Here is a 14,636-nt window from a genome sequence, read left to right on the forward strand (position 1 = left end):
CCGATCCGCACTACTCGCCCCTACTGCCCAGGCCAACCCGGAGTCGTCCCCGAACCGGGCTCCACTGGGCTCCCCAGCCCTGGCGCGGATTCCCCCGGCCCGCCGAGGAGCCGGTGGAGGGCACCTGGAGAAAGCCGCTCGGCTGCCCTCCGCGAAACTTCTGCGCCTCCCCTGCAGCCCCAGTGCCTCTTGCATTTTGCAGCCACCACCCACCCCCGCCCATTACTCACACCAATTAATTGAAAACTTCACTTTCCCAGGGACCTTTGTTTCGCTTTCTTTTCCAAGCTGCCAACTGCAGAGAACTGAGAGGGGGGCAAATTATAAGAGGATGGGGTTTTTTTCCCCCAAGTCAAGTTGGGGCTCCAGATAGGAGCAGCCCCGAGCAACTGAGTCTGGACTCTAAAGGGACAGAGTGGGCTCTTGGTGTCAAGCATCGCAGCCCTGACGTGATTCATCCCTCCGTGCCATTTCTCAGCCACAGAGCCCCAGCCCACCACCCTCCGTGTTAGCCATCAGTGGGGAGCTAGTGTGTGTCCAGCGGTAAATTGAAGGCTCCCCCTTAGGAGCAGCATTCCATCTGAGCAGTCGAAGGTGCTGCGGTGGGTGCAGGAGCCCTCAGAGGGAGCCTATTCGGTTCTGTAGCATCAACTCCCCAGGCAGGCCCATCTCCAAGAAAATCGCTCCCCTGAGCCTGTGATTGGTGAAGTCAGCTTATCACCCAGCCCGGCCATTCCTGGACCCAAGACATGACTAGATGGGGCGAATAAAAAAGCCAAGGAGGCCCTCCCGGGCCTGGCCTGGCATTGCAGGGTGGGCTGCTGGTGTTGAGAGTGTTGACACGCAAAACCCAGTAACCATAAAAGGCTCAAATAAAGGGGAAAGTTATGAGAGGGGTGCTGGAAAGGAAAAGCAGGGGAATTTGACCTTTTTGAAGTCCTAGATGTGTTCATGATCAAATTTAAGTCAGAGGGGCCTGAGCCTTTGCAGAAAAATAATAAGGAATAGAAGTTTGCTGGTGAGAACAATTTTGGCTACCTGAAAGAAAGGGGCAAAAGTTAGTAACGAAAGCTGAATCGGCTTTTAAAAAACACCAGCCGGGGGCCAGGTGATAGAGTTGCTGGCTTTCTGGAAGAGTTTGGCTAGGTCCTCTTTACCCAACAATTTCAGTACCAAACCAATCTTGGAATGCCTGAAACACTCTTATGCTTCCTTTTTCTCCCTTGCTTTTTTGCAAAAAGGGAAAATACATAGTTAAAAATTTTTTCCGTGGCCTCAAAAAGCAAATTCGTTGAAATAATTTCTAAGAAGTAACTGGAACCAATGAACTTTCAGTCTTTTAAAACTAAAAGACTGTGCTTTCCCTCCACCAGAGACATCTGTGCCATTTTCTCTCTGATAAATAGATTTTAATAGCTGATGATATGCCAAAAAATGAAGAAAATGAAATTAAGCTAGGAAGAATTGGTCAGGTTTTGCTGATTTGAGACAGCCCTTCAATTGTGGCTTAATTTTGCAGCATTAAAATTAAGTTGTGCAGGACTGGGAGGAAAGTTCGAATTAATGCTCTAGTTGAGAGACACTTCTGAATGATGGCCCTGTCTCCAGTTGCCCTGTGGGACTCGCACAGGACTTGGGGTTTCTCTGCCCATCCTAGCAGATGTTCAGAGATGAGAGAGGTTCTGAGCACTAAAGAGCATTGCCTCTTGCTATCCTGCCGCTGAACCTGCTTCCAGTACAGCCTTCTGGGTCCTGGCCCTGGGGCAGGGAATTCCCCCTAGGAAAGAGCTTCAGACTGGACCCTATGAGGGCTCCTAAACCCAGCACCCCAAGGGCAGCCGCTGCTATTGGATCATAGGGCTGTGGCTGAGTACCAGGCAAAGTCAGGGCTGCTCTGTTTATGAACTAATAAGACACATAGTTTATAAGCCAAGGGTGGTAGGTGGTGGAGGAATTTTGAGGCTGAATTTGCGGAAACATTTCATTTAGTTTGTGTACCCTGCATCCGAATTGATTTTAGGTTTAAACTCAATGGGAATAATTTTCTTTAACTGGTCAGGAGCACAGACTGAACCCTGTGGGTGTATTTTGTTGGAGTTTTAACAACACAGGCATAATCTTGGTTAAATGAAAATCTTCTGCAACCAGACAGAAATGTTTCCAAACACTGATGTGTTATTCAGTGAAACCAGTTTGGTCACATTTCCTGATTTAGGTGAGAAACCCCTCATTGCCCAAAGTCTTATTGAGAAGAGGGGGGAAGGGACATGCCTGGGTGGCTCAGCAGTTAAGCGCCTGCCTTCAGCTCAGGGCATGATCCTGGAGTCCCAGGATCGAGTCCCACATCGGGCTCCCTGCAGGAGCCTCCTCCCTCTACCTGTGTCTTTGCTTCTCTCTCTGTCTCACATGAATAAATAAATAAAACCTTTAAGAAAAGAGAGAGAGAGAGAGAGAGAAGAAGAAGAAGGGGGCAGGGAGACAGAGAGAGAGAGAGAGAGACCAGCTCTACCCTCCTTTCCCATCACTTGCTCTCCTCTCTCCTCTCTCTCTCCATAGGCACCCTTTTTGGGAATAAATAATGTTCTGAAAGTCACATCCTCTGTTGTCCTCCTCTTGTAAATGATCTTTTGAATCCTGTCCTTGTCCTGGGTTGGGGAATGGGTGGATGAAGTCTGAGAATTAGATTTACTGAAGAACCTAAGTTCCTCTACTTGCCAAAACAGCAATGAGATCAATTAACCACGTAATCAGTGGCCATTATGGCTGGACAACAATTAAAAACTCCTATCAGAGTGGGGTGCTGGGAATTCCTTTGAAAGTGTTTTCCTTGATGGCCACACCAGGAAGTGCAGGACACCCTCCTAATTAACTTGTAAGAAGTAAAAAATTAAGTGTAGAAATAAAGTCTTAATTCCAAAATAAAGCCTTAAATCCAGCGGACCTGGCTCAACAGTGTTCTTAACCAAATCTGTGCCCTGCCAACTTTGAAGCTGATTTTCCCACTGTAGGTAATACCCAGTTTTCTTCAGGTTGGAAATCTAAAAGAAAATTAAAAGCAGCAAACCTACGGTAAAGAAATGGGTCTCTAGCAAAAGCCAGATGCTGGAATCCTCAGTCTGGGCACTTTCTAGGTCTGGAGATGGAATGGAGATGTATCCATTTGGATTTGACAATCAATTGGGCTTTATTAAATGTAAATTGTCTGCAACGACGACAACAACAAAACACTCTCTAAACCCCAAATGCTATTTAGTGAATCCAGGTTTGCCTCCCGCAGGGCACCGGGGCCCCTGTTTGGGATGGAGAGAACTCCAGTCCTGGTGAGAATTAAACCCAGTAGGAGTCTTCCCTCTTAGAGAAGCACTAATCTCACAGAGAAGGGGGTGCTGGAAGACTGTAGTAACTTGTTGCTCCCCCCTCCCAGCAAAACAAAAGCTGGGACTGCAAATGATTTTCTGCTGTTTTGTCTCACATCCCAAGGTGTAGGGCTGTCCTTGGTATAGGAAGAAGCAGACACTTCTCTAGCAACGTCACTGTTGACTGAAGTCCAGTAAGTGCTCACTTTGTTGGCCTTTGGAAATGAAAGAAAATATACATGTTCCTCTTTCTCCCCACCTTCTCTCTCTCCCACTCCCTGTCTCTGTCTCTCTGTCTCTCTCCATTCCGCAGAGCCCTTGGTCTCTTTGAGGAATCCACCCTGGACACCAGCAGGGAGAAAGGGTGAAGGTTAGGGAAATGCCCAACCACGAAGGTAGGCGGTGTGTGTGTGTGTGTGTGTGTGTGTGTGTGTGGAGCGGCGGGGGCGGGTGGGTGGGGGCGCGAAGGGAGTGCGGCGCAGAGGCGAGCGGTCGGTCGGGCTGTTCGCGGCTGGGCAGCGCGCAGTTCCCCAGGCCTGGCGCTAGATGTCCCTGCAAGTTTTCCTGTCGCTCGGAGGGCGCACAAGCTTCAGGCAGGCAGTGGGGCCGGGTAGCTCCGGAGTCCAGGGAGAAAGCACCCCCCTCCCCACCCAGGGCCGTCCCAGGTCGGGTGCGCCACTGGGAAGGAGGAGAACTGGAAGCAGCCAGAGGGACTAGAGAGGCGCGAAGACGGCCACCCTGGGGATGGCCGCAAGAAGGAGCCACGACGGGGTCCAGCCTGAGTCGCCAAGCCGGCGGCTCCTTCCTAAGCTTATAAACCGAAACCTCCAAGCCGTAAGCCGTGCGGGACTGCATTTACCCTAAAGAAAATGTACCGGGGGCTCGAAGCCCAGGCTTCAGCGGCTCGGCTTGTCCCTCTGCACCCAGGCGGCCCCGGGCCTCGAGCGAGCTTGCATCCGGAGGCGGGGATGCGGGCCCGCGGCCTTGGGGCCCGCCTGGCCGGGAGCCTGCGGCGCGGGAGACCGCAGCCAGGCCCGGGCGGCCGCGGGGCTGTTACAGCTCCCACCTCTCCGGCGCCCCACCCCTTGGGCGGCCTGGACACATTTTTTTATTACATTCAGTCGAAGGCCAAAAGTGTTTACCACTTCACCTCGGAGGACCCGCTGCTGCTCAAGAAACAAATACTTAGTCTGGAGGCCTAATAACAACAACAACAAAAAAATGAGACCTCTTTCATGTAATTTCTCCTTTCCAACAAAAAGTGCTTTCCAGTCCAGTTGGAGAAAGTTCTCCCCACACCCTCACCCCCAATGCACTTTAAGAATTCCTGCCAAACCACTGGGCTGGATTCTTGTCTTGTTTTATTGAGCGAGTCCTGTACTTTGGTGATGGGTAGGAGGTCTTGATGTGGCCCAGAGGCTACACCTAAAAACTGGGAGCATCTGACAGGGGGGGTTCTAGGTTTCAGCCTCCACAATCTGAGAGCGGTGCAAGGTTTGGGCATTTCATTCATAAACATCAACAGAACTGTTAATCTTCTCACTACCCTCTATAAGGGCTTAATGTTTTTGAGGTAGGCCTGTACTTAAGGAAGAGATATGCAAAATGAAAAAAAAATCAATCAAAAAAATGCTGCCCCAAAGCTATTAAGTACCTTATAACCTGGATTATTTTCTGAGATAAGTTTAAATCAGCAGGTCCACAAAGGGATAATAGAATCCATCTCTAGAGTTGCTTCGAACTTTAGAGGAGATCATATATGTAAAAAGCACTTGTAATATTAGAGTAAAAGCTACATATAGAAATTGGAATGTTACTATGTTAGTAGATGTGGAATCTAAATAAATTAAGGGACATTAAATACTGTAGTGGAATGTCCACTGTCTCCCGTGAAACATTGTTGGCTAAACGCAGTTTCGTGAAAAATTATACTCCTTTACTGTATTTCCCTCACACGACCTCCAGTGTACCTTTTATAACAAGCTTGCTAGAATACGAAATATTAGTGCTATTTAAAAGTGCAAAAGTTTTCAAAGCCATTGATGGATGACGAGGTCGCCTAGAAACGGTGTTTTACCTTTTCAACAGACTGAGGTCCGGTTTGGCGCAGGCTTTTGGGGACCAGAGGCACGAGGCCCCAGGGGAAGGAAAGAAGCGCGGAGTGGAGGAGGAGATAGGGGTTGCCGTCCGCACCCCAGCCCCCAGCGGCGGCTTCTGCGATTGAAAGTGGCTCACAGCTGCCGAAACCGCGAATAAAACAGACGGGGGCGCCAAACGACAGCAATAAAGGCATCTGCGACTTCCGCCTGGGTCGCGCCTCGGCGGATCCACCCCCCGCCAGGGCCTTGGCCACCCACGGACTTGAACCTGGACCGAAGTGTCCCATTCAGTTCCCTAAGCAAGTGGGACTGGGCAGGGGGGCGGGTACCGTTCCCAGGTTCCCGGGACAGCGGCTCCGCTTTGCCGGGTGACCCTACCGGGGCTGGTATAAGCCGGGGGGAGAAGTGGGGGCACCCGCGAGGCTGATCTTGGGCCGCCTTAATGCGAGAAAGCCGGCTCGGGGAGGGCTCCTGGGGCTCGGTGCCGAGGGGCCTCTGGGACCGGGTGGGAGGCGGACCCCGAGTCGAGTCCTCTTCTGGGCTCCCGACCCCCACCCCGCCGTCCCCCCCTCTCCCCTCGCCAGCCACCGCGTGCCTATCCAGCTTTGCCTTTCTCACCTTGGGGGAGAATTCCGTTTATTACCTACAGAGGCGGAACTGATTTTCTAAGCAAAGCTCGCGCTGTTGAAATAAGTTGGCGCCGAGGGGAACAGGAGAGAAACTTTTGGCATCGCCTATGTGTATAAATGTATATAAATATACTTAACACCTCGTCTCTCCTTACATTCCTGACGCGCCCCCAACGGGTTCAAGGTTAAAAGGAAAGCGCCAACGGAGAGATGGGCAAATAGATTCTGGGTTTGCCCCTAACACACCCCAACGTGCTGGGTGTGGCGGCAGGGAGGAAGTGGGGGCTGGGTTGGGGTCCGAGTTGGCGCTGAGGCGAGGATGCAGGACCCGCGCCCGGCGCCCGGATTGCCAGGGTCTCTCGGCCGCTTCGGAAGCTCGCAGGCCGACCTCTGGGTCGCGTCCCCGTCTCGTCCTGTCCCCGCCTGTGGCCGCGGATCTGTGCTCTCTGGCGGCTGGCTGGCGGGCCCGCACGGTGCACTGGGGGTCCGGACAGGGTGGGGCGCAAGCGCGGGAGGAGATGTGCAAAGGCCTTGAGTGAAGATTGATCTTCGTTAAAATGGTCGCCACCGGCGTCATTATGACCATCAAAGTTATCGCCAAGAGGCTCAGCCGCCAAGCTCAGGCCGCAAGAAGCAGCAGCAAGGCGGGTCCGCGACTCTCGGCGCCCAGGCTCAGCACCGGGAGTACCCAGGGCCACAGGTAAGAGCCTGGGTTGGGAGAGGAGGGGAAGGAGAGGAGAAAGCCGAGCAGGGTGGAGAAGGGAGGGCAGCGGACGGTGGGGGAAGGAGGCTATGGCCCTTCTTTTTCTCCTTTGACCTAGAAATTCGGCAACTTTGCCACAAATAATTCGATTTGAGGAGGGAGGGGGAAAGCTGGCAACGTGAAAAGTGGATCTGGGGCAGCCCATATGGCGTTGTAAATCGCGACTGTGTTTAAAGTTAGCTGTCGGATTCTACTATGAAATCGTCCAGCCGAGTTCATTTCCCCCAGGGAAAATGCGTAGGCGAGAAGCCTATCCATCAGCCGGGTTATAAAAGTAAAAAACCCAGGACTTCAAGTTCAGAACTCACTCCGCAAACGGTGTTAAAAAATCAGAGAGGACCTAATGATTTCCGTTTGGAGGCGCGGGCCCAACGCACCTCCCCAGCCACGTAGCACTAAAGTGCTTTCAAAACTCCGAGATATTTCCTTTCCCTTTCTCTCTTTCTCTCTCTCTGTCTCTGTCTCTGTCTCTGTCTCTCTCTCTCTCTCAGCCTGGGGTGGGAGGAAAGCAGCCAGGCTGAGGTGAAGAAGTGGGGAGAGAGAAAACTCGGTGTCCTACTTGTTAAATAAAATACATATTTGGTTCTGAAATTCAAAAGATAAGTAATCCAGACAGGAGCACAAGGTCTCCTTACGCAACTCTTCCTACATCCTCCCTCTTGTCCCCTCCCTTACCCCCCTCCCGCTTGTAAATGTTTTAAAAAAAAAAAAAAACCCTTCCCGACGATCTACTCTGGAAAATCAAAGCATTATCTATTATTTAACACGTATCTATGTCCGAGGAAAAATGAGGAAGGCGCTGCATGATTAGGACCTAAGGGGCAACCCAGCAAACTGAGAGCGTAATGATGCCCCTAAATGAAGGGGGAAATGTGCCGCGGCGCGCTCTATTAATCAGACTGTCAATTTCACCCCCGAGGCCAAACCCCCGGGCGAACAGAACCGGCTCTGAGCGGGCAAAGGACCGGAGCCTTCCTCCTCACTTCTTGTCTCTTCTCGCCTCCTACCTGGATCTATTTGTCTGCTCCGAAGCCGCCTTCATTACCCACTGACAGGAGCGTGTATTTATTTGCTTATAAACCTGTTACAATAAATGATTATTCGAACGGCGTCATTCGTACCTTAATGACGAGCGAGCGCTACTTTTTGATGAATGACATCTCGGGCTCGGAAGGATGTATGGGTCATTTTGACCAGTCATTCCCTCGCTCTGGCATCCCACAATTTTTCCGCCTCCCTCCAAAAGAGATAATAATATTTAGAGGCGCTCGCTGGGGCTGAATGAGAATTAGCCCTAGGCGCAGCCCATCATTAGGACGGGACAGCCGGGCCACTGTGACATTTTTTAGAAAGCTGAGATGATGGAAAGAATAAGAAAAGAGATGATTCTGATGGAGAGAGGGCTGCACAGCCCCACGGCCGGCAAGCGGTTCTCCAATTTGTCCGATTCGGCTGGCAATGCTGTGCTCGAGGCCCTGGAAAATTCGCAGCACCCGGCTCGCCTCAGCCCGCGCCTGCCGTCCGCCCCCCTGCACGGCGCTCTGGGAGACCTCCCTGCCAAGGGCAAATTCGAAATAGACACTTTGTTCAACCTGCAGCACCCGGGCAGCGAGAGCACCGTCTCCTCCGAAATCGCCTCCGCCGCCGAAGGCCGTAAAAAGCCGGGTCACTACTCAGAGGCGGCCGCCGAGGCGGACATGAGCAGCGACGTGGAGGTGGGCTGCTCCGCGCTGCGCTCCCCCGGCGGCCTGGCTGCCGCGCCGCTCAAGGAAAACAATGGCAAAGGTAACCGCGCCGCCCTGGCCGCGCTCTCGGCTCCCGCTCTCCCCGTTCCTCCGCGGCTCCTGCTGGCCCTTCCGATTGCCTTTGCCCCTACCCGACCCTCGGCGGGCAAGCTGCACCCAGCGGGCTCGGGCGGGGAGGGGGCGCATGCTGGGGACCCCGCACTGGTGCTTGGCTCCTCGAGCCTCCCAGCCAGGCACAGGCCTGGGGGGCGCCGGGCCCGCCCACCCGCCCGCCGGCGCCCGAGTCCCAGAGAGTGTTCCTGCGGGCTGGTCTCAAGCCTGTGCGGGCTGCCCGGCCCCCAGCCAGCCGCCGCGCCGCGCTACGGGAAGGGTGCCCTGGTAGCTGCTCCGAACTCCGTTACCCCTGATTCCCCAAGGCCGAGCGGAGGGGGCAGCCTGAGTAAGTCGGAGGGAGCGTCGCCGGGCGCCTCTGGGAGACCTGCTGGGGTCAGCGGAGAAAGAGTTGAAAAGTAGAGTCCACCCCCTAAGGGTTCTGGCTTGAGCTGCTGCTGTCTCTCCAGTCTTAAAAATATTTTTAACCAAACCCAAAAGACAACCCAAGAAAGGTCGGAAGCCCTGCAGAAAGCTGCCCTACCTTCCTCAGACCATGGGAAACCCGGAGCTTCCCAAACTGCGCCTACATATAGGCATTTTCCCTTGGCCAATTTTTCTCCCGAGTTGAAAATTTCCAATTACCTAGAAAAAAAAACAAACAACAAACAACACGCCCTTCCTAATTGAGTTCTTATTATTTGGTTATGAAGGGCTCCCCAAACTTTATTGATTCCATTAAAGGCAGCAATTTGTAAGCATGACAGACCCTATCAATTCGGGCAGCCGCCTCGCCGTCCTCGCCCGGCTGCCCCCGTCCGCGCTCAGCCCCGGCGCCCGGGTCTCGGGCCTGCGGTGACTCTCGCACTGTCGGCCGTTTGTTTGCCAGGGTACGCGGAGAGCGGCTCTGCCGCGGGCACCACGACGTCTGCGTCGGGCTCTGGCCTTGGCAGCCTGCACGGAGGTGGCGGCGGCGGCGGCGGCGGCGGCGGGGGCGCGGCGCTGGGCGGCTCCGGCTCCGGCGCGGATCAGGTGCGGCGCTACCGCACGGCGTTCACCCGCGAGCAGATCGCGCGCCTGGAGAAGGAGTTCTACCGGGAGAACTACGTGTCGCGGCCCCGCCGGTGCGAGCTGGCCGCGGCGCTCAACCTGCCCGAAACCACCATCAAGGTATTGATTCCAGCGGCGCCTTTTCCAGCCTCCCCGGGGTGGGGGTGGGGGTGGGGGGTCTGAGTTGAGTTTTGGTTCTCCTGCCTCCTTCCTGCGTGGCCACCCTTAGCTGAGGGCCTGCAAATCCGCAGGGGCGCAGGGACGCCGAAGGAATTGGCCTATTTATTTCTCAGCTGCCGAATCCTAAGGGTTGGCCGGCCTGGCTGACCTGGGAAGGCCCCGGGAATGGCGAGGCCGAGGCCGCAAACGCTGGCCTCTCTGCTCGATTTCGCCCAGCGCCTGCCCAGTGCCCCGAGCCCACGTCCTTGGCCCCCCTGCCCCCTCGGCGGCAAAGCCGGCTGGTCTTTGTTCCTCTGGCTCGAACCCTAGGTGAAACTTTTCATCTGCTCTTGATCTTGGAGATTTATTTTCCACATAAATCGTTACAACATGGAGGAAAGAATACTGGATTTTAAAAATCGATTGGGTCGAGAAAGTAGTTTCCTAAACATTTTTCTCTTGGGCAGCAGGGAAAAAAAAAAAAAAAAGCAACCTTCGGTTAGTGGGGGTGGGGGTGAAGAACGCAACGGAGTGGTCCTTACTTCTGGATCTCTAGCTGGTTAATTTTATTAATCCGGGAGAGAGAGCTGGGAGGCTGGGCGACTTGGCGAACACTTCACGGAGGATCTCACACTCCACAGAGAGAAAAGAGTAAACTGCAAGGGGTAAGGGAGGTCGTGGAAGTCACCCTTTGGTTTGATCGGGCGTTTTAAAGTTTAGAGTCGTGACGAATGATGTCTTCATTAGACTGTGTTGGGAGGGGTAGAAAAGTCTCCTTCCCAGTTTAAGAGGCTGTGGCTCCCGCCACTCATTTGAGGCCAACGATTCCAACAAAATCGTCCCCTTCGATAGCACGACCGGACCCGTGCCCTCGGGGCAGGGCCTTGCAGCTCAGGGGACTCAAGGCCTCGGGCGGCGACCCGTTTAGAAAAGCTGCCGCGGTAGCCGCTCTTCGAAGGTGGCCTGGAATCCCGTGCAAAGCCTGGGATTGAGAGACTGGGCACCCCTGGGTGGCGGGAAGGAGAGGAAAGGTGGCGTTGGGACCTTAAAATGCAGCAGAAAAGCCGGGGGGCAGGAGCCGCGGCGGTCGCACCCAGGGCAGGGGCCTATTTCCGCTGAGGAGGGGTGCCCGCGGCCGCTCCCGTCCTCGCCTGCCTCCCTGGCGGCCGGGGAGCGGAGGGGTCTCGGAGCTGGGCCGCGGCCGGGAGGAGCAGGTCGGGCCGCGGGAGGCCGGGGCGGGTGGAGGCGGGCCGGGCGGGGGCCGAGGCCCAGGGCAGCCCCTAACCCGGGCCGGCCGCCGTGCGGCTCTCCCCTCAGGTGTGGTTCCAGAACCGGCGCATGAAGGACAAGCGGCAGCGCCTGGCCATGTCGTGGCCGCACCCGGCCGACCCCAGCTTCTACACCTACATGATGACGCACGCGGCCGCCACCGGAAGCCTGCCCTACCCCTTCCACTCGCACGTGCCGCTGCACTACTACCCGCACGTGGGGGTCACGGCCGCGGCCGCGGCGGCTGCGGCCTCCGGCGCCGCGGCCGCGGCCTCGTCGCCGTTCGCCACTTCCATCCGCCCGCTGGACACCTTCCGTGCGCTCTCGCACCCCTACTCGAGGCCGGAGCTGCTGTGCAGCTTCCGCCACCCGGGCCTCTACCAGACGCCGGCGGCCGCCGCCGGGCTCAACAGCGCGGCCTCGGCCGCGGCCGCTGCAGCAGCTGCGGCGGCTGCGGCCTCCTCGGCCGCGGCGGCCGGGGCGCCCCCCAGCGGCGGCTCCGCGCCCTGCTCGTGCCTCAGTTGCCACAGCAGTCAGTCGGCCGCCGCGGCCGCCGCCGCCGCCGCCGCGGCCCTGGGCTCCCGGGGAGGTGGCGGCGGCGGCGGCGGCGGGGGCGGGGGCGGCGCGGGGGCCGCGGGGGGCTCGGACTTCGGCTGCAGCGCCGCGGCGCCGCGCTCCGAGAGCGGCTTCCTGCCCTACTCGGCCGCGGTGCTTAGCAAGACCGCCGTGAGCCCGCCGGACCAGAGGGACGAGGCGCCGCTCACCAGATAACTACGTCGCCGCCGCCAGGGGGCTGTGCCCGCCGCTCAGAGTGTGCCCGGGAGTCCCCTGAGCGCCCCCCGCGCCCTCCGTGCGCCCACGTGCCCTCTGCGCGCTGCCCGCTGCCAAAGCTGCCGCCAGGGGGCGCCCCGGCGCGGGAGGCCGAAGGGAAGCTGCCCCGACCGAATGCGGGGAGAAGAGCCGCGCGAAAACCCGGCGGGTGTACCCTCAAATTATTTCTATTTTTGTATTTGCTCCCCAGCAGCTTCCTGGCGTTTCCCACCGCCCACGCCCCGTTTCCCGCCTCGCTCCGGAGCTCCCGGTCTTCCCGAAGACAATCCCCTTGCCCCCCAGTGAGTCCTCTGGGGCCGCGGCCCTGGCTGCGAGCCCTCGGCCCGGGCTGCTCCACCACGTGGCCAGGAGCGACGCGGAGCCACAACAAAGAGGGGCTGGGGTGCGCTGGTGCTCCGCGCGGGGTGTGTGGGTGGGGGCGTCACCCCCGAGGCTCCCCTGCTGCTGCTCTCTTTCTTCCATCCTTTCTTTTCTTTAAACGAGGGTTTGGGGAGGTGGCAATTGTTCTCGCGGCCTGAGCGGGTCAGGGGCCCCGTCCACGGAGAGCGGAGGAGCCGAGGCCCGGGAGGGCCGCGAGGGCGGCCGGAGGGCGCGGCGGCCGCGGGGCTTTGGGAGCCGCGGGGGGGGGGGGGGGCTGCGGCGGTCGGTCTTCCCCAGGAAGGGCAAAGCCGAGGCCGGGAGGGGCGGCGGTGTCGCCTGCACTCCCGGCCCGCCACCGTCCTCTCTCGGGATCCCCGGCGTGGGGTGGAGGCGTCTTGCATATTTTATGCAAAAAGTAACGGGCGAAGGAGGGTGGCACAGCCAGGCCTCGAATGGCAAGGGACGCGCAGGGAAGGTGGAGGGCGAGACGGAGAGGTCGCTGGAGTAGTTGGAAGAAGCGTTTCTAGCTCAGTTTTCCGACTAGCGGGTTCCACTCCACCTGGGAAATACTCGAATCTCGAGATCGACGGTCCTATCGTGAAGCTTTTCCTAAGACACTGTTGCAAGTTCGACCTCGACTCCCCCTCGCCCCCTTCCCTCCCCGCTGTCCTTCTCCCCGGGCGAAGCGGTTCTTGGCACCGTCCTCACGCATGTCTATTGCGCTCTCGCCTCTGCAAAGCCACCGCTGGGTTGTCGAGACCCATTCTGCCCACCCTGGCTCCTGGAAGGGTTTCCTTGAACTTGAAGAAAGGCACATCAAAACCCACCAGTGTTAACTGCCACGTCAATTTTGATGCTAATAATGTGCAGATTATGACGAAAATTGCCAATCATGCTCTCTGATGGACCTCCTTTGAATGTGGAATTGGAGAAAAGTTCCCCGCACGGAGACCTGCTGTCAAGTACTAACAACCCGCTAAGGGAAGTCATTAGGAGAGACGGATAAGAGACTCGGTACATAAAACATTGTTCTTGGTGCATAGAATGGATGTGACTTAATGTTATCTCTGTTACCTGAAGTGATTTCGCAGAAGAAAGCCACGTTCTTATCATCTCAATTGCCAATTTTCATTTTGGTAACTCGGACGCCCTGGGTAGACTTTTCTCTGTTAAGTTGATAGTCCACCAATGTGAACAGCCTCATTAAATCAAGCCCAGATATTTCCATAATGCTCCCCGCAGAGCCACTTCGCTCCTCACATAATGAGATTTTCTGAAGAGTTGAAGCCCTTAAAATAACTTGCTAGTGCATGTTTAGACCCAACAAAGTGGGTATGTGTGTGTATTAAAATGTAGGTGTGCCGCCTACATGTTCGTGTGTATATATGTATGTATATATGTATATGTATGTATATACATATATATCCATTCTCTTGAACATATACATATGTAAGAGATGCGCACACATCCATATATACCCATTGGCACTATATTTCTGTGATTTATTTCAAATTCGTGTTCTGACATAGCTTTGTTATTTTAAAGACACTGGATTTTAAAACATTCATTTCCTAAAGATAGGCTTTCAGGAAACTTTTGAGAAAATTCATTTTCCAGGAGAATTTATTATTTTCATGAAATGGAAAATATTTCAAGGGGAAACAGCGTTTCAAGACTCCTGGGGTCTATTAAAATATTCCCATAAAGTATTAGAAAACTTTCTAATGAAATAGAAATGATCTACAGCTCAAATTTTTTCTTTTTTCCTTAAAGAGATGAGACTACTTATGTAAAATATTGATTATGCCAGCTGTTACTGAGTTTACATTAAAAATATTAATATATAATTTAAGGCTAAATAAAATAAACCAAAATATGGTACCCTTTTATCAGCTTTACCTTTGTAGATTGTTAAAGTCCTTTCTTACGATCAGCTATCAGATGTATATAAGGTACTTTAGGCAATAATGTTTACATTTCCCCCCCAAAATATATATGATTGATGAGAATGCTGGTTGGTAAAATGAACATAAATTCATCTTACGTTAGGTCCATTGGATCTGGTTATTATATTAAAATAAAATTGTAAATAAAGTCTCCGTGCTTTAAATATTGCTGGCTGTATGAACTCACTGTAAGATATTTTACAAATGTGCAATAATTATAAAGCTTTGTATATTACATTATTTATTGTGTTTGGTCATGTAAAATAAATGTTATTTAAATCAAAGCGATTTTATTTGTTTAAGAGATTGCAAAACGGTGCGTGCTGGTGTTTGTTTTTA

General features: G+C 54.6%; 1 protein-coding gene across 1 annotated transcript; it reads left to right on the forward strand.

The window, feature by feature from the left end:
* The first annotated feature begins 8,205 nt into the window (after nt 1-8,205).
* EVX2 (even-skipped homeobox 2) lies at nt 8,206-11,931 on the forward strand. The gene is made up of 3 exons (XM_072811519.1): nt 8,206-8,632; nt 9,572-9,852; nt 11,209-11,931. The coding sequence occupies exons 1-3, from the start codon at nt 8,206-8,208 to the stop codon at nt 11,929-11,931; spliced, it is 1,431 nt and encodes a 476-aa protein (XP_072667620.1).
* Nucleotides 11,932-14,636: the final 2,705 nt, after the last annotated feature.

Source organism: Canis lupus, chromosome 34 (genome assembly GCF_048164855.1).
Source record: "Canis lupus baileyi chromosome 34, mCanLup2.hap1, whole genome shotgun sequence".
In the NCBI taxonomy this organism is placed as follows: Eukaryota; Metazoa; Chordata; class Mammalia; order Carnivora; family Canidae; genus Canis; species Canis lupus.

Excerpts from the sequence above, each read along its gene's own strand:
- EVX2 (XM_072811519.1), top strand. The coding sequence starts at position 8,206 with ATGATGGAAAGAATAAGAAAAGAGATGATTCTGATGGAGAGAGGGCTG. Across the intron at positions 8,633-9,571 it reads CAAGGAAAACAATGGCAAAG|GGTACGCGGAGAGCGGCTCT; the intron begins GTAACCGCGCCG and ends TTTGTTTGCCAG. Across the intron at positions 9,853-11,208 it reads TGCCCGAAACCACCATCAAG|GTGTGGTTCCAGAACCGGCG; the intron begins GTATTGATTCCA and ends CTCTCCCCTCAG.